This window comes from Eptatretus burgeri, chromosome 12 (genome assembly GCF_056783735.1).
Source record: "Eptatretus burgeri isolate ZD-2024b chromosome 12, Ebu_testis_v1, whole genome shotgun sequence".
Classification (NCBI taxonomy): domain Eukaryota; kingdom Metazoa; phylum Chordata; class Myxini; order Myxiniformes; family Myxinidae; genus Eptatretus; species Eptatretus burgeri.
In genome coordinates this window covers 96352125-96377126 of record NC_140972.1, presented here as the reverse complement: position 1 = coordinate 96377126, position 25002 = coordinate 96352125, and the positions used below count along the sequence as shown (strand labels likewise).

General features: G+C 46.0%; 1 protein-coding gene across 9 annotated transcripts in view; it reads right to left on the bottom strand.

The window, feature by feature from the left end:
* The window catches only part of SFI1 (SFI1 centrin binding protein), a 135947-nt gene that overhangs the window by 79232 nt on the left and 31713 nt on the right, over nt 1-25002 (bottom strand). For all 9 annotated transcript variants that reach the window (XM_085849009.1, XM_085849003.1, XM_085849004.1 and 6 more), the window contains 4 exons: nt 23087-23178; nt 22577-22643; nt 5017-5147; nt 4754-4835 (listed from right to left, as the gene is read on the bottom strand). In XM_085849009.1, the coding sequence (XP_085705135.1) occupies nt 4754-4835; nt 5017-5147; nt 22577-22643; nt 23087-23178 (372 nt within the window). The remainder of the gene's footprint in view (nt 1-4753; nt 4836-5016; nt 5148-22576; nt 22644-23086; nt 23179-25002) is intronic.

The following is a 25002-nucleotide window of genomic DNA, read 5'->3' as shown; positions in this document are numbered from 1 at the left end:
GATTGGAGCAAAAGAAGAACAGCAGATGTTGTAAATATTTTTAAATCAGCAGATATTTTTAAATCCAAAAATAAAAAGAAATGACTGACAAAATTATGGACACCCTCGAGTTAACATTTTGTATCATGGCCTTTGGACAAAATAACTGCAGTCAAGTGCTTTCTATAGCCATGAATGAGCTTCCTACATGTCTCCACTGGCAGTTTGGCACACTCTTCTTGTGCAAACTGCTTAAGTTATCCAAGATTTGAAGGGTGCCTTCTCCTAACTGCTGTTTTCAGATCTCCCCACAGGTGTTCAATGGGATGTAGATTTGGACTCATTGCTGGCTACTGCAGAACAGTCCAGCGTTTTGTCTTGCACCATTCCTGGGTACTTTTTGAAGTGTGTTTGGGGTCATTAACCTGCTGTAAGACCCATGCATAAGACCTTCGACAGAGACCCAGCTTTCTGGCACTGGTTTGAACATTGTGCTCCAAAATTCCTTGGGATCCTGATTTTGTGATGCCATGCACACATTCAAGGCACCCAGTGCCAGAGGCAGCACAGCAACCCCAAAACATCATGAAACCTCCATGTTTGATTGTCGGGAAGATGTTCTTTTCTTTGAAGGCTTCATTTTGTTTTCTGTAAACATAGAGATGATGTGCTTTACCAAAAAGCTCTAACTTGGTCTCATTTATCCACAGGACACTCTCCCAGAAGGATTTTGGCTTGTTCAGGTGTGTTTTGGCGAACTCCAGTTGGGCTTTCTTATGTCTCTCTCTCTCCCAGCAGTGGGGTCCTCCTAGGTCTCCTACCATAGAACCACCTTTCATTGAGTTGGCAACGGATGGTGCGAGTTGCAACCGTGGTACCTTGTGTCTGAAGGTCAGCATGAATCTGTTTGGCAGTTGATCAAGGAGCTTTCTCCACCATTCGAACAATCCTTCACTGCAATCTTCGATCAAGTTTTCTCTTGCGGCCACGTCCAGGGAGATTGGCGACAGTGCCATGTGCCTTAGACTTCCTGACAGCATTGCGTATGGTGGACACAGGAACATCAAGGTCTCTGGAGATCGATTTGTAGCCTTTAGATTGTCCATGCTTGGCTCCAATCTTGCGTCTGACCTCCTCAGACAATTCTCTGGCATTCTTTCTTTTCTCCATGCTCATTGTGGTCCACACAGTGACATAAAACATCAGAATGACTCCTTTTCTCTATTCAAACTGGTTGAATGAGTGATTTTTTTTTATATTGCAGGCACCTGCAACTCACCACAGGTGAGTTAAATTCCAAAATAAAGGAGAATCACCTGCTTGACATCTAATGATTTCTAACAACTTCTAAAAGATGCCAATAATATTGCCCAGGCCATTTTAGGATTTATTTGTGGAATGACGGAAGATTTTTAATTTCAACAATTTTCTGGAAGAAATAGAGCATTATTTGAAAAAAGTGCAAGGGTGCCAATATTTTTGGCCATGACTGTGTATGATTAAATGCATTCACTGCAAGACCTCACACTCGATCTCCCAGAGGGACTGCCAATCCATCGCATCTACCAGATGTGTCTATATTTCCAGAGGTTTCATGAGGTGCTTTACATGGAATCAAAGCAAATATGGTAAAAAACCAGACATTTTTTAAAAAGGTTATAATGTTTGCGCAGACCCCGAACTGATGTATCACGTGATGCATGCACAGACAAGCAGGCAAGATGGCGGATGACCTGCAATGTATATTTCATGGTCGATTGAACTTTGCGATGTCTCCAGGGTTGTTCTGCATTAAGCTACAATTCTTTTGTGGATAAAGTCATTATTTTAATGAATTCACGATATTTCATTAACTGCTGCATGCGTGGTGAAGACCAGCTTTAAAGTTAAAGGGATCTCATACTATATGCGACAGCCTGGCCAACTGATCCTTGTCAACCATTTAATTGGAGTGCTTGCATGAGTGCTTCAGCCACTTGCCGAACACATTACAGTTGATAGCGGTACCGTGCTAAGTCCTTCTGAGCGAATTGTTTACTCAATGCAGATGCTTTTGCCCGCCACGTCGCCCTGGGCGAGTGGTCCCGCGCTCCGTCGCCCTGGGCGAGTGGTCCCGCGCTCCGTCGCCCTGGGCGAGTGGTCCCGCGCTCCGTCGCCCTGGGCGAGTGGTCCCGCGCTCCGTCGCCCTGGGCGAGTGGTCCCGCGCTCCGTCGCCCTGGGCGAGTGGTCCCGCGCTCCGTCGCCCTGGGCGAGTGGTCCCGCGCTCCGTCGCCCTGGGCGAGTGGTCCCGCGCTCCGTCGCCCTGGGCGAGTGGTCCCGCGCTCCGTCGCCCTGGGCGAGTGGTCCCGCGCTCCGTCGCCCTGACCGAGTGGTCCCGCGCTCCGTCGCCCTGACCGAGTGGTCCCGCGCTCCGTCGCCCTGACCGAGTGGTCCCGCGCTCCGTCGCCCTGACCGAGTGGTCCCGCGCTCCGTCGCCCTGACCGAGTGGTCCCGCGCTCCGTCGCCCTGACCGAGTGGTCCCGCGCTCCGTCGCCCTGACCGAGTGGTCCCGCGCTCCGTCGCCCTGACCGAGTGGTCCCGCGCTCCGTCGCCCTGACCGAGTGGTCCCGCGCTCCGTCGCCCTGACCGAGTGGTCCCGCGCTCCGTCGCCCTGACAGAGTGGTCCCGCGCTCCGTCGCCCTGACCGAGTGGTCCCGCGCTCCGTCGCCCTGACCGAGTGGTCCCGCGCTCCGTCGCCCTGACCGAGTGGTCCCGCGCTCCGTCGCCCTGACCGAGTGGTCCCGCGCTCCGTCGCCCTGACCGAGTGGTCCCGCGCTCCGTCGCCCTGACCGAGTGGTCCCGCGCTCCGTCGCCCTGACCGAGTGGTCCCGCGCTCCGTCGCCCTGACCGAGTGGTCCGCGCTCCGTCGCCCTGACCGAGTGGTCCGCGCTCCGTCGCCCTGACCGAGTGGTCCGCGCTCCGTCGCCCTGACCGAGTGGTCCGCGCTCCGTCGCCCTGACCGAGTGGTCCGCGCTCCGTCGCCCTGACCGAGTGGTCCGCGCTCCGTCGCCCTGACCGAGTGGTCCGCGCTCCGTCGCCCTGACCGAGTGGTCCGCGCTCCGTCGCCCTGACCGAGTGGTCCGCGCTCCGTCGCCCTGACCGAGTGGTCCGCGCTCCGTCGCCCTGACCGAGTGGTCCGCGCTCCGTCGCCCTGACCGAGTGGTCCGCGCTCCGTCGCCCTGACCGAGTGGTCCGCGCTCCGTCGCCCTGACCGAGTGGTCCGCGCTCCGTCGCCCTGACCGAGTGGTCCGCGCTCCGTCGCCCTGACCGAGTGGTCCGCGCTCCGTCGCCCTGACCGAGTGGTCCGCGCTCCGTCGCCCTGACCGAGTGGTCCGCGCTCCGTCGCCCTGACCGAGTGGTCCGCGCTCCGTCGCCCTGACAGAGTGGTCCGCGCTCCGTCGCGCTGACAGAGTGGTCCGCGCTCCGTCGCGCTGACAGAGTGGTCCGCGCTCCGTCGCCCTGACAGAGTGGTCCGCGCTCCGTCGCCCTGACAGAGTGGTCCGCGCTCCGTCGCCCTGACAGAGTGGTCCGCGCTCCGTCGCCCTGACAGAGTGGTCCGCGCTCCGTCGCCCTGACCGAGTGGTCCGCGCTCCGTGCTCCGTCGCCCTGACCGAGTGGTCCGCGCTCCGTCGCCCTGACAGAGTGGTCCGCGCTCCGTCGCCCTGACCGAGTGGTCCGCGCTCCGTGCTCCGTCGCCCTGACCGAGTGGTCCGCGCTCCGTGCTCCGTCGCCCTGACCGAGTGGTCCGCGCTCCGTGCTCCGTCGCCCTGACCGAGTTGTTGTGAAATAACACCCGATTGCCGAGCTGTTTGCTGTATTAACGCGTTTTCTAAATTACCCAACCAAATTATTTTTCACCTGTCACATGCAGCTGTTTATTAAGATTAGTGTGTGTGTGAACATTTCCCTGAACATCTAAATAAATGCACTGTTCTTTTTTGGTGAAAGCTACTCATGGTTTTTGAGTTGTTGGTGATATCAGCCAAGTGTGTGTGTGTGTGTGTGTGTGTGTGTGTGTGTGTGTGTGTGTGTGTGTGTGTGTGTGTGTGTGTGTGTGTGTGTGTGTGTGTGTGTGTGTGTGTGTGTGTGTGTGTTGTTCAAAAAGCATATCTATCTGTCTGTCTCTGTCTCTCTTTCTCTCTCTCTGTCCCATCCTTGCTCTAACCCATCCCAATATGGTGCAGCACCCTACTCCCACACCCCTTTCACTCTCCTCTCCCCCCTCTCTCTCTGTCTCTGGACATATCCGGATGGTGGTTATGTCGGGACGGGGTTTGTCTCTGGGCGGTGTTTATGTTCGGACAAGAATTTGTCTCTGGATGTGTCCAAGCGGTGTTTGTCTTCAGCCAGCTTGGCTCCAGACGCGTGCAGACGGTGTTTGTCTCTGGACACATTCGGGCGTTAATTAACACTCCACCACACGTCTGCCTTCCCGTCCTCTCACCTCACACTGTCTTCCCTTCCCCCACCCCTCCTTGATCCCCCATCCCTCTCTGTCTCTGTCTCTGTCTTTGTCTTTGTCTCTCCTTTTCCCCCTATTTGTCTCTCCTTTTCCCTTTAGTATTCCCATCAGCGAAGCAACGGGTGGTATTTGCTCGTCAAAAATAAATAAACAAAACATTTCCAAATAAATCCACTCCTCAAAATAGAACCTGTATTTTTAAGTAATCTCTGCAGGTGCAAACCTGTAGCCACAATTATCTCCATTAGGTTTGGAAACATCATAAATTCTCACCATCCGGTTCCAGACTCTGTGCTCTCTTATGGCCTGCAACTTGTCCCGCCATGAATAGTAAACACGGGCATGTAGAGATATCCTGTACCAAAAGATGAAGATACAGGAGCATAAAAGCAGAGCAAGCCACCACACCAATCACCCACCCTGTGGAAAGCACCACCACACAGTCGCCCACCATGTGGAGAGAGCCACCACACCCACCCAATGTGCAGGAAAGCACCGCAAATAATGACTTCCAAAAAGAGTGCTTCTGCCCATACCTGCGGAATGCCTCCGCCTGCCCGGCCAAGTCCCTCCAGCAGATCACTTGGTGCACAAACAACTGCCAGTTCCCCCAGAAACGTCGAAGCAAACCAGCAGAGTGATGTGTGCTGGCTTTCATTTTGTTAGCCTGCACACACATTATTCAAAAAGCAAACTTAAATGGGATATCCTCATCCCAGAGGTTTGTTTGTCAGTGCGTAAAACAGGTAAAACTAGAAAACAGTTCAAAATGCAAAACACATCCACGTCCACTTTGTATTCAAACTAAACTTGATGAAAACGAGTTTAAAAAAAATGTACATTTTATTAATATGTGTTCTTCATATTCTGATAATAAAGCTTTGTTGAAGGCTTGATGCCAAAAGCTCAATTGGTAAAAAGTGATGGCCTGTACAGACACACGGAAGCTCAATGGAAAATAAATAAAGAAACAAGGAAGCAATTTAAAAAATAGGGGCAATACCCCCGAGCGCTCACCTGGAAGCGGCTGGATAAGATAACCAGGGGAGCACTGGCAAGCATGGATGACCCACAAATTATGTAATGGAGAAGAAAGTAAATACCTGTGGATTTTTTTTTAATGTCACGAACAAACTTTGATACATCACGGATGATAAAGGTTGTGGTCAAGTTTCATCAAAATCGTACGTATGTGGAGTTTCAGAAAAGTTTAAAGTATTTGTGGATGGATGGACGGACAGACGGACGGACGGACGATGCTCCATCCCATAAGCTCCCCGGAACTACATTCCAGGTGAGCTGAAAATAATGACCATACTGGGAAATGAGAACAGCTGGAGAACAAAACACAACCGTTTTAATTGATGAACAAGTTCAAGGTAAAAAAAAAGAACGAAGATGATGACAGATGGAAAAGAAACGAGTCACGAGAATCCTCTTCTATGGTATGGACTTTCTCTATTGGACAAAACATGTGGATAGGTGTTCGAAAATAACCAACTGCAAAGTACCTGCTACGACCACAAAACTACCAGGTGACTGCACACATAAAACAACAAGCAATGAGAGGCATCTCCACTAGACCCAACATAACTAAAAAGGAACAGTATTTGATGGTCACGCTGATACAAAAGGACGAGATGAACACGCAAACAATCGAGGAATGGCCACCTTGTTTTCACCACACACGAGAGCTCTGGAGTCTGTGGGTTTACAAAACAACAGGACCTACGCTCCCAAAACATACAATATTTGGGAGCCTTGGTCCTGTTGATTTCTACCTTGTTGATTGTTGATCCTCGTCGTGGTGGAGAAGCTTGCGTGTTCCTTTGATGCAGAGAGCGAAGCCGTCACGAGTTTTTGAAATCCTGGTAGGGTCACCCATGACAGTACAGTCGAGGGGGAGGTTCCAGCCGAAGTGCGAACCAAGAAGACCTCAACAGTGGAACAGGCGTTGAATAATGTACAAAGTCATATTAGATGAGAGTGCGGACATGTACAATATTACAATGGCTGTGAAGGCAGAGGAAGGTGCTCAATCTTCACAAACTCCATGTCATCGGACTCGCATCCTTTCTCTTTCAAGGACTGTGTGGTGGCTGTTTGTGCACCAATCTCTCCAGGTTAAAAGATGTAATGCACAAGCGTCGTCCTGATTCAGGAACCCCCAAAAATGACCTGTGGCGATCAGCGAATGGCGACAGGAGCAGGAAAGTGAAGATCTGGAAGGTCGTAGTCATGGACCAGCATGCAGGTGGTGGGTGTTTGATGCAGTCATCTCGCTTGAGGAATGAGGCAGGTTGAATGATTCGGCAGCTGCACCCATGACTGAGCAGCCCTTTTTAGGATATGCCCTGCTCATCCCACAAGGGGAGAGACCTGGAAAAGGTGCCCCAAACATGGTCCTGCCTCACTCATTCTAACTGGATAACCATGTCCAGTGAAATCACCTCCCTACTGTCAGAAACAAAAACTTAATTTTGGCACATGGAATACACAGACCCAAACGGGCAACCCAAAAAGTGACCGACCAGAACAGACTGTGATCATTGCACGAGAACTCAAGAAGTACAACGTTGATTTTGCAAATCTGTCTGAACCCCCGTCGAGCAGGGGAAGGAAAACTGAAGGAGGAGAAAGGAGGCTACAGATTCTTCTGGAAAGGAAAGTCTTCTAATGAGCCAAGGGTCCATGTCGTTGGATTTGCAATCAAACACAAATTTACAAGATTACTCTTGGAACTTCCCCTTGGTATCAGCGAACGGCTCATAACCCTCTGCTCAAACCTCGCTAATTACCAAAAGGCAATTGTTACGAGTGCTTATGCTCCAACAATGGATGCTGACAAGGACATGAAAGAAGAATTCTATGCTCATATTGACACCATCTTATCTCATGTTCCAAAGGAAGACAAGATAATTCTCCTTGTTGACTTTAATACAAGGGTTGGAAGAGAGTGTTAGCTGTGGAGGGCATGGGAGGAAATGAAGGCATTGGGAACATCAACTGCAATGGAGTTCTCCTTCCTACTAAGTGTGCAGAGCATGGACTCGCCATCACCAACACTCTCTTCCGTCAGAAGAACACATTCAAAACATCATGGATGCATCCCGGGTCGAAGCGTTGGCATCTTATCGATGAAGTCATCGCTCAAGTTCGAGATCATAAGGACATTCTCCTTACAGTACAAGAGCAACGGCAAGTGCTGATGACTGTGCTTGACAGACAATCGCCTTATCCGTTCCACGATGTCCATCAAGTTCATGCCAAAACGAAGGTCGCAAAAGAAGCAGACCTGATGTGACCTTAACGTCGAGGGTCGAAAGGACACCAACAAACTGAAAGCATTTTCAGGCCTTGCTGAACAAAAGACTGCCTGAAGAACTTCCAGAAGGTATTGAAACACATTGGAGTGAACTCAAGGCTGCCATTCTCGATACATGTAAGGAAACGATTGGCGACAAAACCAGGAAACATCAGGATGGGTTCGATGAAAATGATGTGGTAATCGGGTGCCTTCTCAACTTGAAAAGGAAAACCTTCTGTGTTTGGCAGGTGACACCAACTGTAGCGCTGAGAAGGAAGGTCATGCAAAGGCAAAGGCAGAAATCCAACTCAAGACTGGGGAACTGAAGAATAAATGGTGAACAGAGAAAGCCAAAGAAATCCAGTACCTGGTAGACGACACCCATGACATGTGAAGCTTTTTCAGCACCACCAAAGCGATCGTTGGATCAAGCTATCATGCTGTGAACCCCCTTCCATCAAAATATGGAATTCGAATGCAAAAGGATAATGAAGCCATCAACTCTCGATGGAAAGAACATTTCCAAGAGCTCTTAAATTGTAACTCCATCGTGAAAGATCAGGTCCTCATACGGATACCTCAATGACCAACAAGAGAAGAACTCGGGGAACCCCCGACCTCGAATAAGGTGCAGATGGCCATCGGGAAGATGAAAAAGGTCCTGATGGTATTCTTGCAGAAATCCTCAAGCAAGGTGATTTGGAGCTCATGTGCCAGATCCACATTCTTATTTAAAGATCTGGAACATGGAGGAGGTTCCTGCAGGGCAGAGAGATGTCCTGATTGCCACAATCTTTCAAAAAGGTGATAAGGCCAAATGTGGGAATTATCGAGGTATATCCCTATTGTCCAATGTTGGAAAACTTCTCGCTCGCATTGTTGCTGATCTCCTTTTGCCCCTCTCAGGAGATTTTCCTGGAATCATAATATGGATTTAGACCATCTTGAGCAGTGGTTCGCAATTTTTTTTTTTTGTCCCCAAACCCCAAATTTAAAAATCACATTTGCGTCGCACCCCAAATGATACCGGTACCTATGATAAAAATTGGCGGAGAAAATGTTTTTGAAGTGAAACTCCCCCCTTCAAAAACCAGGATTTTGAAGGGGTTTTTTTTTCCAGTTCGGGTTGCTACCCTGGGTTTGAGAACCCCTGATCTAGAGGAATCTCGGATATGATATTCACCGCTCAACAAATTCAGGAGAATTGTCGAGAACAGAAATGACCTCTCTGTATGGCATTCATCGATCTGAATAAAGCATTTGACTCAGTGAATTGTCATGCATTGTGGATCAACTCATCGAACACTGGCTGTCTTGAAAAAAATCATCAAGGTTCTGAGGCTGCTACATGGGTTACATGCTGGTGACTGTTTTGAGTCGTCGTGGCTCTCAAGTTGAACGATGTGGAGTGACTTAACTGGAGTGAAGCAGGGCTGCATCATTGCTCTGACCCTGTTTGCTATTTTCATTGTAAGCATTTTTCATCTCATTAATGGGAATCTTCCAAGCGGAGTACAGATTATTTATAGGATGGTCGACAAACTCATCAACCTCAGCAGACTGACAGCAAAGAGCGAGAGCTCCGTCTCTCTTATCGTGGAACTCCAGTACGCAGATGACAATGCTATTTTTTTTCTCAGAGCAAGGATTATCAGTCCACTGTTATTGCATTTGGAGCATCCTACCAACATCTGGGTCTCTCCCTCAACATCAAGAAGATCAAAGTCCTGTATCACCCATCTCCTAGTGAGGCACTGCAAGCTTCTACCATCAGAATCAACGGAGAGGTTTTGGAGAATGTGGATCACTTCCCCTTCCTCGAGAGCCATCTCTCTTCGAAGGTAGACATAGATGTAGAAATCCAACACTGTCTGAATTGCACTAGCGTTGCCTTCGCACATCGGAGAAATAGTCTTTAATGATAGCGATATTCGGACTGGAACCAAGATCCTTGTTTATCAGGCAGTTGTCATTCAACTCTGCTATGTGGCGCTGAAACCGAGAAGGCATCTGAAGATCCTGGAGAGAAATCATCAACGCTGCCTTCACCAAATTTTGAGGATTAAATGGGAGCACAGGCACACAAACATCAGCGTACTTGACGAAGGAGGGGCCATCAGCATTAAGGCAATGATTATATCCATGAACAGCTTCGATGGACAGGCCACGTGATTCAAATTTCACTCTCTCACCTTCCTAACCAAGACTTTTATTTGCAGCGAAAAGAGACTGAGAAAGCGTTGCCTGCGATTGCCCGAGATGGAGAATGCTGCCTGGAGGGGTCCCTCCACTTTGAAGCATCACGTAGACAAGCAAAAGAGGCCAATAGGCGACAGAGGAAAGAACGCCAACATCGCTACCCACACACCAGTGCACCTGAAAACATCTGTCCTGATTGCACCAGGCTATGTAATTCAAGAGTTGGCCTCATCGGTCACTTGCAAACTGACAAATAAAGTTCTCTTCGAGAAGACTATCTTACTCGTTAGCGAGTGATTTCCGATTATTATGATGAATACCCAACTCTGCTGTCCTCCCCAACCCCAATTCTTTCGTAATTCCCAGTTGTTCCTTCCTGAGAGTATGTGGCGGTATCCATCATGTCCATCATGTCCATCCCATGCTTCCTCCCCACATCCATTATATGTCCAAGTCTCCCTCTATTTTATTCTTCAACAGTGATATTGGTGTCCCCCTCTCTCCACTGTAGCATTTCTTCTGTTGCTTCCTGATCAGTTCATTGTTCAAGCTCTTCCACGAGCATGGACTTTGCACACACACACACAAAAAAAAAAAAAAGGAAAAAAAAATCAGCATTTGAACACAAGAACCAGTGCGGCGTGTGAAACGAACATCGCCAAAGATGGATAATTAAAGATCTGAGGGTCGACAACTTCAAAATTATAGTTTTAGAGAGTATCAGCAGGGACCCGCAGAACAGATTTCCAGGGAAAACTCCTCCCTTTATTTGGGAAGGGTATTGGCAATGAAGTGCTGCTTCACGTGCTCCCAGAAGTTTATGTTTACTGCAAAACAACCCAGCGTTCATTTTAAGTCATCCGCACGTGTATTGCCAAAAAAAGAATGGTATGAATTTGTTTTATGTTCCCAGAGATCAGACGATGAAGTGAAAATAAATGATAAGTTCGCCAAATTAAAAAGTGTCAATTATGGTGAATGAAGGTGAGAATCAGGAAAACAAACGTTGCGAATTAGCATTGCCTTTGTTTCCAATGGCATCATTTATTTATGCTTTGTGATGGTGAATAATAGTGATAATCAGTGAAAAAAAACAAAAAAAAAGCATTATATTTCAGTGGCGGATTGAGGGGGAGAGAAGGGGGAGGTTGTGGGGGGCCCATGGCAATTCATATTTTTACCTCTAGCCTGAGCCTGGCGTTGGCTTAGCGGTTAGGGTAGTGGCTTGGGATCCTAGGTCCCGAGTTTGAGCCCCGTTGGCAACTGAATTAACACCAGGGGGTTGACTCAGCCTGTCATCCTTCTGACATTGGCAAAATGAGCACCAGTGGACTGGTAATAGGGGCTACGCCCCTAACCAATGATGCAACAAGCAGCCAAAAAGGCTGCACACGATCGGCACCTCTACCCTACGTTTGCTGTAATGAACTATTAACGGTTTTGTTTATTGAGCGAAATTAGTTAATTTTAAGTTTTTTTTTGAAAAAGCAACATTTTCTTGGGAGCTATTAACCCTCCAAATGTCACTCTGGATCTGTCCCTGAGTTTATACAATCTCACAATAAACGACGTTGCGGATTCATCGGCATGCAGCATGTTCAAGTCCCTCTCCTCATCCAGAATTCATTATAGTTGGCAAAGATGCAGAGATCAAGTGGGTCTCCTACTCTACTCGCTGCAATATACAGCTGTCCGTGTGTAACTACACCGGTGGGAAGCAGGAATCCACAATGCCGCAGGCTCTGACCCTGGCTTTTGCTGACAGTCATCGCAATGACTGGCCTGACCGGAAACTGTCATTGGCGGAGTTGAAAAAGGAAGATCCGTGTCAGATGAAGAAAGAAGAATTATAGGAATAAAAAGAAGGGATGCAGCACGCTCACCACTAAGCCTCTGCGCTTCAGGAAGACCATCAGTGACCTTGGTTTAGATGTTACGTGTTATCCTTCAGTGACTTCTCGTGTGGTGGCACACCTGAAAGGTTTATCGAGTTTAGAAAGTCAGGTGAATAAAGGGCACATAGGTTTTGATCGACCAAAGAATTAAAAAACTTTTGATGATGAAAGTGTCACCCGACAGGCGGTCAACGATCTTACTGTAGAGAAGATCAACCATGTTATTCAATGTGGTTAAAAATCACACATGAAGCCATCCCACTCAGAATTTGTACGATTGGATGGTTCTTCAAGTCTGGCATACACATGGTTGATAATGTAATCTTCCGAGTTCAGACAAAGAGCAGGTGGTAATGCAATTACGTCATCATAAAGGTTACCCTCCATGGAAGGCAGGTGCCCCTGACCCAGTTGCACAACCAATCAGCATAATAATCAAGTCGTTTTCAGCTTCCTTCATCCACATCATCAAGTCGATTGAACATGTGCATATTTGTTCTTAAAAAGTTAGCCTCGTGCAATGTCGCCACAATGGAAAGTTTTTTTCCATGCAGGCATTGACGATGTTTGGTTGTCTCCCTCGTCGGACCACCAGAAGAATTTGACGATCAGTACGTCACTTCTCAACGAGTCATGAATAATACACAGCTTTAATCCAGTAACTTTGTAGTCTCAACAAAGGGAATGCAGTGTTACGATTATAGTCACCAATATTACCTCTGCCACCGAAGGTGAAGGATTGTGTAGAGGATATCTCAAAAAGGTGAAGACAGATTCAGATGAAATTTGGTGGAGAGGATGGGTGTGTGACAAGGACGAAATGATTAGATTTTGGTGATGATCTGGACACTGGAATTTTAAAAAGGATTCTTCACCATTGAGAGATACAGCCAAAAACGATATACTGTCGGACACTGACATTCGCGGGAGATACGTTCCTGAAAAATGCCGCGAAAGTCGAATCTGCAAATGTTGGGGCATTGTTTCAATGGAAAAAAGGGGGATAGGTTCCCGGTGGTTTGTGATTCATAAAGGAAAATCAAAAATCCCATGAAAAACTGTGAATGCGTGAAGCACAGGGCCACAAATGTACAAGCAGGTCACATTTTATGAACCATGAATATGCGGGGTCCACGATAGCGGAACCACAAAAGCTGTGGTCCAACAGTATATCATGATATCTTAAAAGGTTATGGACAGACTTGGATTAAACTTGGCAGACAGGTTGGGCATGCGACAAGGACAGAATTATGAGATATTGGTGAAAATCCAGATCCGAATACTGGTATGTTTTGAATGATTCTTCACCATTGATAGATGGGGCCAAAAAAAACGATATATTGGTACGAATTTGGAAACCTATCACACACAACATTCAGGTCCTATAGATGAGTTATATCGGTAAGTATGTGTTTTATAGATAGCTTCCTTTCCCTTGTCGAATCGGTAAATAAACGTTAATGTGCTGTGATTTATCTTTATAGTTAGGATTTCCCTTTATTAGAAAAACTCATCTTCCACAACGACAGCAACAAAACGACCGTTGCGTTGCGGCAGTGCTGCCGAGAAGAGAACAGCACCGGGATTCTCCGCGGCCCGAGTGGAGGAGGGGTCGGGCCGGCGGAGATGGATAAAAGCGGAGCCAGAAGCTGGTCAGAGAGAATCCTCGCGATCGAGAGACGACAAGTGACCTTCCTGGATAAAGGATCTTCCTCGACAAAGGAGGGAGGAGAGCGGAGGAAAAAGGAGAGCGCAGAGCGGAGGAAAAGAGGAGAGAAAGAGCGGAGGAACGGAAGAGCATTTCCCCGACCTGGACATCCCGTCTTGCTGGAGCGCTTGTCCAAGGGAGCCTGTCTGGCCGGTCGTGGTCAACGCCGTCATTCTCCTCCTCACCACAACCGAGAGCTTGAGGAACGCCAGGACATGCAAGGGTCGCTCGCCGGTGTCTGGGTTAGTCTCGCCTCCCGCCGGACCGACTTGAAGACCGCACGAGGCGGACAGGTCCAAGTTAGACCATGGTCTTCAGCCCACCTGTCCCTCCGAGCTGAAGGTCCGATTATTTGGGTGTGTGTGTGTGCATGTGGGCCCATCTGATAAGTAGTGAAATGTACAAGTGTTTTTGCCTGTATTTACGTGCTTAATAATAATATCAGTTTAGCTCTGCTTCTTGCGTGCTTTCCTTCATTTCCCCATTACTATTCAATAAAAATCCCCATTTGTTGAATGTTTCAGCTCGTTCGTGTCCGTTCCTTCATTGGCTGAGCGTGCTGAGTGTTTGAGAATTACTAAAAGCTGTTACGGCCGTAAGGGTACATTTGGACCGACGGTTCTTGGAGATTAAACCGCTCGGATCGCACACGGAACGAGCGCACAAAGTGACTCGTTTCGTACGAGTTCCATCGAGTCTGAATTTCCCTGGTAGATTCCCCGCGTGGATACTTAGGTATATAGAAATTTGGCTAATCACCCTATTCCACGCGGGTGACCTGTTGGCGATCTTCGGTCCAGTCAGGACCCGTCGGCTCCGGACTTCTCCGGAGTGACGACCTAAATTCCGGGCGATCGGTCAAGCCGACGCTGCAGCTCCATCTCGCGGTCGTGCCCACGGCCGACGTCTGGCCCCGCAACAATATAGCATGATATCTCACAAAGTTATGCATGGATTCGGAAGAAACTTAGTGGACAGGTTCAGTGTGTGACAAGGACAAAACGATTAGATTTTAGTGAAGATCCGGATCCGAGAATTTTTAAGCGATTCTTCGCCGTTGAGGCATCGGGCTAAAAATGATAAATCACATGATATCTCAAACAGTTATTTACGGATTTGGATGAAACTTGGTGGACAGGTTGCGTGTGCGACAAGGACGAATCGTTTTGATTTTGGTGAAGAACTAAATCCGGACATGAGAATTATTTAATTTTCGAAGCGATTCTTCACCATTGATAGATGGGGCCAAAAATGATACGTAGCAAGATATCTCAAAAAGTTGTAGATGAGTTGGGTCGATGATAAGAACAAGCCAAGTTGATTCTGGTTCAGGTCTGGATCTAGATCTGGCGTATCAGTGGGATACAAAACGTAAACTGTTCAGCCTGACGGATGTGTGAAGGTATGCTCTCTACCAAGTGCCATTCTAGTTGGAAATGGTATCCTGCATATCGGCTCTTCTTCTTCTTCTTCGTCATACAGTCCTGTCAGAACTCGTTAAAAAAAAATTACAGATACAGGCTCATGTGAGAGTAGAATAAAAGGGGGGCAAAGGGTCAACGGGACAAGAACACGCGGGTGGCACCACGGCATGGAAGGACTCGGAGGTGTCGTTTGGTAAACATGACGGAGAATGTGAAGAAATGTAAGGATGGAAATGTTTATCCTGCTTTTGAAGGTGATGAGTTTATAAAACCTGCAAATAGGCATATTAATTTGGAGGAGAGAATAATAATAATAATAATAATAATAATAGTAATAATAAAAAGATCATATAATAACAGACTAACAAAAGATGCATTAGGGCCATGAAAACATTTTGTGGAAATGTCATTAAACTATTCCTAATACTTCTTGCACATGCCAGGCATTAAACCGTAATGCACCTTTTATGAGCCACAGGGATTCATATTAAAGTATCTTCCATTGAAGAGCTTTTATAAAAGCAGAGTAAAAACATGGAAAGGTTTCGCACCGGTTCGGCGGGGACGTGGAAGTGGCGCTAACTTGGCAAGCGTTTTCATTAAAAAATGATGCTCTACGGCTAATGGATGAACGTATACATACATCGTTCACATATATAGGACGAGGATGTCAGGACACATCGGTGTACCTTTACGTAGCTTTCGTGGACATTAAAAGTGAATGGACAAATCGAGATGTTATATGAAATTTGAACCTGGAATCACAGCAACAAAGTTTGTTTGATCAGACAGTAACACCGACGGGATGACCCATGGCCTGACGTTCTAGCTGACCGGTTATACCATCAAAATGTGGCCAAGTTATAGCTTGGGTGGACCGTTTGGTGGTCTCGTGGTGAGGATGCTGGAGAGATGTCGTTCAGGTTCTGTGTTCGAATCTGACTGAAAACCATTACTTTTGGTTCTTCTTAAAAATCAAGAGTTTATGAGAAAGAACTTTGACCTAATAATTGTATTTTTTAATTCATATTTATTTATTTTGACACAAGATAATTGCTGTCAAAATTTGTCTCAAATGCTTCATTTCAACAAGACTCCGCTGTATGGGGAATTAGAAAAAGAAATACAACGATGCTTCATATTGAGACATTCCAACAAGATTTGGATTCAAAGCAAAATTTAGGAGAAATTCTATGTCACTCTCAGACTGTCAGTAAAAACCCAGCGAGTTCATTAAAAATCCATAGGAAAGATATAATCAGCATGGCCCTCCTTGTCTGGTCTACGTCTAGTGAAAGTCTACACGCTATGTTCAACTCTCAATGCCCTCAAGGCAACTTGGTATCTCCACCTTGGAGAAGGCAACGATGCCCAACATCCCCCTGAACCAAATCGAAAAATTCACAAACCAGACAATCAAATTACAGGACATACACCAAGTGGATGTCTCTTTATCAACATCGATGTTGGGCTCATGGAGGAGTGCGTCAATAAATAACATACAGGACAAGGAGATAAATAAATAATGGACGCCCATACTCTTCAAGGGGCTCCGGGTGGAATCTGTGACTCGGCGAGAACCAAATCCTGGAAAGGTGACTACTCTGACGCAGGATACTCGACTGAAGGCGATTTGGGCGGGAATTTGCAATTTTATTCAGGGTGTTGGAGATCTCACCTACTCTTCCCCAAAGACACTGAGATATTTAATGTCCAGCAACTAATGCTGGCAGATGAGGCATGTGGCTTGACGTCCAACAGATGAAATGCCTGGATGGCAGTTTATAGCTGGGTTGGGATTTAAAACCAGGCGAAACAGCTCAGAGGGGATTGAGGATACCTTGGCCATCCAGCCAAACCCAGACCAGAACGTTAGGTGAACTTCTACATGAAGCACAAGGATCATAGTAGACAATGGATACATATGGTAAACTTGATTTGAACCTGCGTTCCGAGCATCATGAGCCATGGGTTTCGATGTTGATGTTAAGCAGGCAAACAAATTTACAGGTTCAGCAATTGTCAATGGCTTGCATCATTACAATAAAATTTAAACATCAAGGTATCTCATCATTGTACAGGCCTGTTGAGATTAACAATACGAGACAAGTTTCTCTCCAATCATTGTCGAGAATTTTGTCTCAAAGTTTGATCGTCTTGATGACAAGATGCCGTACTACTCTGAGTGTTTCAAACATAAACGCAAAATCAAAAAAAATATAAAACGTAGATACTCTGAGTGTTTAATATGCTCAGTTATCAAATTATTGCACCTTCCCCATCCAAACACCCATAAATTATCATGCGGAAGATGTGATGATGTATGTGTGTATATTATATATATATATATATATATATATATATATATATATATATATATATATATATGAACTGGCGGTGTGTGCTTAAACTTTGTGTAAGCAGACAGACCGTGCTTACCCATTGTCTTGGGTCACTTGGGTCTTGGGTCACTGCATTTGATTTTTCATTTACGGATGTTGTCCGACGATTCTGTGAATTTTTATGGCGTACCAGCTCCGATGTCCATCGGCACACAAAATTTCCGCAGCGATGGAATGGGCCGCAGTGATTTCTAAACGATAAAGTTGCTGTTCTCACTTTCCTCACTCTTATTATCGAATGCCTGTTCATCATAGCTACGAATTGCTGAGTACATTGCAATGCTTATAGTGTTCGTAGCTTGACATTTCTGCCGTCTCCGGGAGGTGTATGTTTAATGTGTTGCCAAACTAGCCGTTTCTTAACAACCGTTTCGCTGGAGTGCTTGTTTGAGTGCTTAAGGCACTTGGCGAGCACTTTCCAAGCTGCTTGGTTGTTTGTTTCGGTAAAAGTATCCGTGCTCTCAATGGAACATCGATTGGACAGACACCCGTTTCCGCCTGTGTTGGGCCCTGCGGAGCGGCGTGGTTGGTGCCTCGAGAGGCGTCTCATCCGCTGAAAATGTGCAATTTTATTTTTACAGGACATCATTTTGTTTAACCTTTTTGTGCGATCTCCTTTTAATATAATCCCCCCCCCACACTTTGACACCGATAGATATATAAAAACAATGAGATCCATCCGACCACGTGTTCGCCATGATCTGGTTGTGAAGGCATGGAGCATAGATCGACAATTTGTGTTCTGTATCTTGATATATTTTTTCAATTGAATTTAGCTAATTTCCCACTTGAATTCCTCTTTCAAAGAACTCTGTTTCAAGGTAAATCTTTGTGTTTGTCGTTTTTATGTATTTTTTGCATGTGAACGGACATAAACTGTATGACCATCATGGACCGTGTGTGTGTGTGTGTGTGTGTGTGTGTGTGTGTGTGTGTGTGTGTGTGTGTGTGTGTGTGTGTGTGTGTGTGTGTGTGTGTGTCATTGATTGGCATCTACTTTTGTGGGTTTCAGACTGTGGAATGGAGTCCTCCCAGGACGGGCTCAAAATATCCACCTATATTACGGTAAGGGGTGACGGTTCATAGACCAAGCTGTGAAGTTTCCTGTTTTCAAAGTTTTGTGCCAGGGACTCTCTCCAGGACAGCTTTCAACTGCAGTTCGTATGTAGTAATATTCTCAGGGATGGTTTTTAATATCTCTGAGGTTTGGCAGGTAATATCTCTGTGAGGTACAACTTTGGCATTCTTCAGCTCCCAGGATCTTTTCACTTCATGTTTGAGATCTTGGTATTTGGGCATTTTCTTGATTTCTGCATCATTCATACAACATCACTGGTATTAACACCTCAATTAGCAATGCTGCCTTCTTTCTTTTTTTTTGTACCCAAGTATGATATCTGTTCACAATGCTTTTTTTTTGATGTTCACGCTCGATGGAATCATTAGGTTGTACGTGAGCGGTACTTCAATGTTTTCATTGATTGTTCTTGGTTCATTTCCCCACAAATTTTCTGGAATTGGAATATCAAAGTTTAACAGGTGTGCCAACAGATTACTTCACAAACTTTGTTGTGGTGTTGTGTGCACAGCTGTTCTGACATGTTTCCCCCCCCCCCACCTTTCTGCAGTACTCTCCTCCCACACTTGTTGCTCTCTCACTGTGTGTGTGTGTGTGTGTGTGTGTGTGTGTGTGTGTGTGTGTGTGTGTGTGTGTGTGTGTGTGTGTGTGTGTGTGTGTGTGTGTGTGTGTGCGCGTCTCTCTTTTTCTCTCTCCCTCACACACCCCTCCCTCCCGCAGTGAAGAGCAACGTTTGGTGAATGTCGCTCTCCCCACCTCCCCCATAACTCCCCTTCCTTCATCCTCTCCTCTCTGCCTCCCCTCCCAACCTCAATCACCTTACACCTGTCTCCTCTCTCTCCCTCCCTCCCTCTTATTGTCTCCGTCGGCAAAGCGATGGGTTGTATTTGCTCGTACACACACACAGACACACACACACACACGTCAAAAGTTTGGACACCTTCAAGGGTTTTTCTTTATTTTTACAATTTTCTACATTATCGAATAATAGTGAAGACATCAAAACTATGAAAGAACACGTATGGATTTATGTGGTAACCAAAAAAGTGTTAAACAAATCAAAATGTATTTTATATCTTCAATTCTTCAAAGTAGCCACTCTATGCCTTCATGACAGCTTTGCACACTCTTGGCATTCTCTCAACCAGCTTCATGAGGTTGTCACCTGGAATGCTTTTCCAACAGTCTTGAAGGAGTTCCCACATATTATGCTGAGCACTTGTTGGCTACCTTTCCTTCACTCTTGCGATCCAACTCATCCCAAACCATCTCAATTGGGTTTAGGTCAGGTGATTGTGGAGGCCAGGTCATCTGATGCAACACTCCATCACTCTCCTTCTTGGTGAAATAGCCATTACACAGCCTGGAGGTGTCTTTTGGGTCATTGCCCTGTTGAAAAAACAAATGATGGTCCCACTAAGCGCAAACCAGATGGGATGGCGTATCGCTGCAGAATGCTGTGGTAGCCATGCTGGTTAAGTGTGCCTTGAATTCTAAATAAATCGCCGACAGTGTTACCAGCAAAGCACCCCACACCATCAGACCTCCTCCTCCATGCTTCACGGTGGGAACCACACAGAGATCATCCGTTCACCTTCTCTGGGTCTCACAAAGACAGGGCGGTTGGAACCAAAAATCTCAAATATGGACTCATCAGACCAAAGGACAGATTTCCACCGGTCTAATGTCCATTGCTCGTGTTTCTTGGTCCAAGCAAGTCTCCTCTTCATCTTGGTCTCCTTCAGCCATGGTTTGTTTGCAGCAATTCGACCATGGAGGCCCGATTCACGCAGTTTCCTCTGAACAGTTGATGTCGAGATGTGTCTGTTACTTGAACTCTGTGAAGCATTTACTTGGGCTGCAATCTGAGGTGTAGTTAATTCGTGATTTCTGAGGCAGGTAACTCTAATAAACTTATCCTCTGCAGTTGAGGTAACTCTGGGTCTTCCTTTCCTGTGGCGGTTTTCCTCATGAGAGCCAGTTTCATCATCGCACTTGATGGTTTTTGCAACTGCACTTGAAGAAACTTTCAAAGTTATTGAGATTTTCCAGATTGACTGACCTTCATGTCTTAAAGTAATCATTGACTGTCATTTCTCTTTGCTTCGTTGAGTTGTTCTTGCCATAATATGGACTACTACAGTGCAGACAAAATAATGGTCTTAAACCAAATAGGGCTATTTACTGTATACCAACCATACCTTATCACAACACAACTGATTGGCTCATACATATTAAGAAGTAAAGAAATTCCACAAATTAACTTTTAACAACGCACACCTGTAAATGGAAAAGCATTCCACGTGACTACATTGTGACAATCCAGGTAAAACACACATATACATATATATATATATATATATATATATATATATATATATATATATATATATATATATATATATATATATATATATATATATATATATATACATATACATACAGACAAACACACATACATATATTGGCTGCACATGGATGGGTTTGAGGGTTGTGGAGTAGCAGCTGAAATCCGAATCCTCTCAAGATTCCTCCTGATGATTCCATCTTTGCTCTTTACTTTTTTGGGTTCCTCCTTGGTCTTTCATTTCAATACATACTGTATATTGTTATGTTGTGAGGTAGATGGAGGAATTTCATCGGAAAGAAAAGATTATATGGAGTTGCTTGGTCCATGGAGATGTAGGAAACATCTCGATGTAAACCAAGTTGGGAAACTGTGAGCTCAAGTGTTACGTGTCACCACACGAGGGGTGGTGCTGTGTTAATTAGGTATGGATTAAGGATAATTTCCCCCAGTATATGATTGCCCCCTGTGACTTTTTCCAATGTTTTTGCATTTCAAGACCGGAGATAAAAAGGGATCGTGTCCTCAAACCAACAAAAAACGAGCTCACGTCCAAGCAGGCAAGAAACCCCGCCTCCAGGAGGACAACTTGCAAACCACGCCCCCGGAGTGGATGATCGAAGGGCGTGACATCAGAGAGTGGAGGAGAGTGAGGACCGCAGAGAGTCTCATGTTGGGCAAAAGAAAGGCAGTCGAGACACAGGTTCGGAGCGGGACATGAGAAGGAGACATATAGAAGTGAGAGGCAGGCTCAGCAGGTGGAAGAGAAGAGCATTAACGCTGGCTTTCCCTCGACACGGTGAAGAAGGTTGCACGATTCTTGTGTTCATGTTGAGGTGAATTGGCTCGCGTGGTGGAGCAGGACGCTGGCCATTGACTGTTGGCTTGATCGTGTGGGACCAGCCTCGAAGCCTCGTTTTGTGCCATCGGGGAAAGTAACGGCACCATTCTGCAGAGAGCAGCGACGTCGGCAAATGCGATCGACGAAAGAAGTTGCATGGCGGTTTCTGAGCCCTGGTGTTGAGTATTGCTGCTCAAATTGCTTCCTGTAAATTCTCCCACCCAGAGAGTGGCTGGGCGCCATTTTCCCACACAGTGACGAAGTGGTTTGGTTACCTTCAAGCTTCAGAAACTCAGCTCTGGGCACACAGCTAAGTGCTGGGATAAAGGAGGGATTTTTCCTTTATTTATTCTGTCCCCTTGTCTGTATTTAAGTCTGCGTGGAGGTGCCTCAAAATTAGATTTAGTTTGACCTTGCGTTCCGTTTTTATCATCCCGTTTTGATTACCACCATTGTAAATATTCGATTATTTTCATTAAACCACCGTATTTATTTAAGTTGCTTGTGTTGTCTATTTGTCGTGGCTTCGAGTAATAAACCCTTGTCCTCCGTCCCCGTGTGCGACCGTCCTGGTGAAGTGCCGAGCTGTTCCTTTCCCACGCACGCCTTAATATTCGAGAATCTCGGCTTTAAGCCTCCAAGGGAAATCATTTGGCTATCCATCCAGATCGGGGCAAAACCCACTGGACACGCCTGTGTATATACTCCTCCCACAACAAAATATATTTGTATGTGCTCGTGAGAACAACACGAAAAAAGTTCACCAGGACACAAAGACAAGGATAACCCACCAAGTCAACGATATAACAAGGGCCTGTAATCATAGCTGGAGCTCATGTAAACCCCAAGAAGAAAATTGAATGCCAATCAGCTTCCCCAGTTAACATTACGATACCTTTCGCAAATGTCTCCACACCATCCACTCCCGCCATTGGTGGAACGAGTTGTGCAGGTGAGCAGTCCTGTCAAAAAAAAGTGTAATCACATTTTTTAACCACAAACTGGCAATGTAAATAAATTGTCAAACTTTAGTGATTGCATTTTAAACACAGCGTCATGAAGTCATTGCTAATCCTGAGCATTCCGCTCTTAATGATGAAATTTAATTCCCAGACTCCTATTTGGAGCAGGAGTCAATTATCCATCACACCAAATGGTATTTATCTTATACATTGTACATCATTACCACATCTATGGCCTTACAACCAGAAAGGCTGTTAGGCCATAGATAATATGGTAATGATGTGGAAAGGTGAGATTGAAAAACAGAAAAAAATATTTGAAAGGGTGGGTTAAAACAGCCTGATGGGTAACCGGCGGTGCAACGCGTGCGGCTCGGGGCACGGCGCATGTATGGACGTCGCAGAAATGAAGAGAGTGGGTCGTGTATGTGTGGTGGCCTTACCAACAGGATCGGGAGGCCGGCAATGCACTCTGGTGTACACCTTTCCTGTGATGCAACCCCTCTTGCCATAAACACCAGGTGCTGCGTAACAGCTTCCGTGAGCGCGTCCCGGTGGAAGGAAGGCAGAAGGGTCACCGAGCAGAAGGGAATTAAAGATTACAGAGATTAAACGAAGGTTGGCAATACTTCGGATTATAGCAATTCGGTATGAAAAATGACAAAGCCATTCACCTGTAGCATAACAGTGAATGCAACATAAAACGGCTCACGGAAGTGCGTTATTCATGGTGGATGGAAGATCGAATCACCTGTATAACCACGAGAACACTAATAGTGGGACTTGTGTCAGAATGAGGTGACGATGAATGCGAGCAAGGTTGCACGTGATGCTTGAGGTAATGATGAAGAAAATTAACATCAGCTTGGAGGAGATGAAAAAAAATGGCATGAGGAAGATTTGTGAAGAGGTGGTGGTGTGGACTATGATGGAGGTGGGTTACACCGATCGTGTTATTGTAGGGATAAGAAAGTTGAACATGGTGAGATGCTCGATAAGGTGCTAGGTATGAAACGCGAGTAAAACCTTGTGCAATTCAAGAGAACATTATACGTCAGTTTTTCCTACAATTAGCTTTTCATCTCCTGTTCTTGTACCATTGTTATTGTTATGATCAGAGTACCCACCCTACGGGTGATCTTGTTGCAAGCGTGCAACATGTTGTCTTCTGACACATCCCTTTATCTGGGTGGTGTATAGGCAACAGACCACTGCCTCAATCATTCCCAAATATTAAAAAAAGAACCCAGGTTACGTACATGAAGCAAGAATATGCGTACTGCTTATGTATTTATACAATACATTGTTGTTATATAGCTTGGGTAATTCCAATTGCATTCCCCCCCCCCCACCAACTCCAAACAAAGAAAATGCCAATACGGTCAATTCCTTTTTCAACCAAAACTTTATGGAATCGAATGAAACTTGCACAGGCACAACTTCAGGGTGCCATCATTAATCTATGAAAGTTTCAGCTTCCTCGGTCAAATCCTCTCGGAGGAGTAGGTGAATGACACGACAGACATACATACGCACATACTCCCCCCCCCCCCCATTATACATACATTAGTGAGTATTCCACCATCAATGAACAAGCGGAACATTTCAAGATCACATATGCAGAGACTTTTCCAAATCCTCTCAAATGCCCCCCATTCATTGTACCTGTCACGTCATCAAGCTTTCTCTTGTGATAAACTTTATCTCCCTTTGTCTAATCTTGGTATTTCCATGGTAACGGAGCCAGACGGAGCGAGTCCCCACAGCTTCGAAGGCTTGCTCTCATCAAATGGCTTACAGCGTGTCCTCGCTTTTCTCATTGTCCATCTACCTTTGCCATTTTCTGGACAATGTGCAAAGTAGGATATGTGAGACCCATTCAAGAACAAAAAGGGAACTAAATCCAACCGCCTATTATCGTGCAACGAACCACCCAGAAGGCATTCTCAAAGTATCGAGTCGGCTTGAGTTGCAGGTTTCCTTCAATCCTCTATCCCCATTCTCTTGCTTGTTGCATCCACCTGTGATCCCACTGCCCCCACTATCAGAATGCTACCATTTGGCCTCCTTCTGCGCTCTCTTCCATGAGCCTAAATTTTGTATTTAAAATGTAATGGAATTCATCATTGCAGTCACAATCGGATCTTTACTCTCGCTTATCATCACTGAGTTTTCCTCTAATCACCCTCCTTGGTACTTGGTTGTTTGAAACCTTAAAAAGGGAGGAGGTTTTGGATCCAAGTGGTCTCTCTGGATTATGTTCTTTCTTTTGTCACCCCACAGCACCCTGCTCTTCTTTTACCAACTTTGGTCCATGGCTAATGGCTTGTGCTTTCCACAACAACATCATTTGCTATTG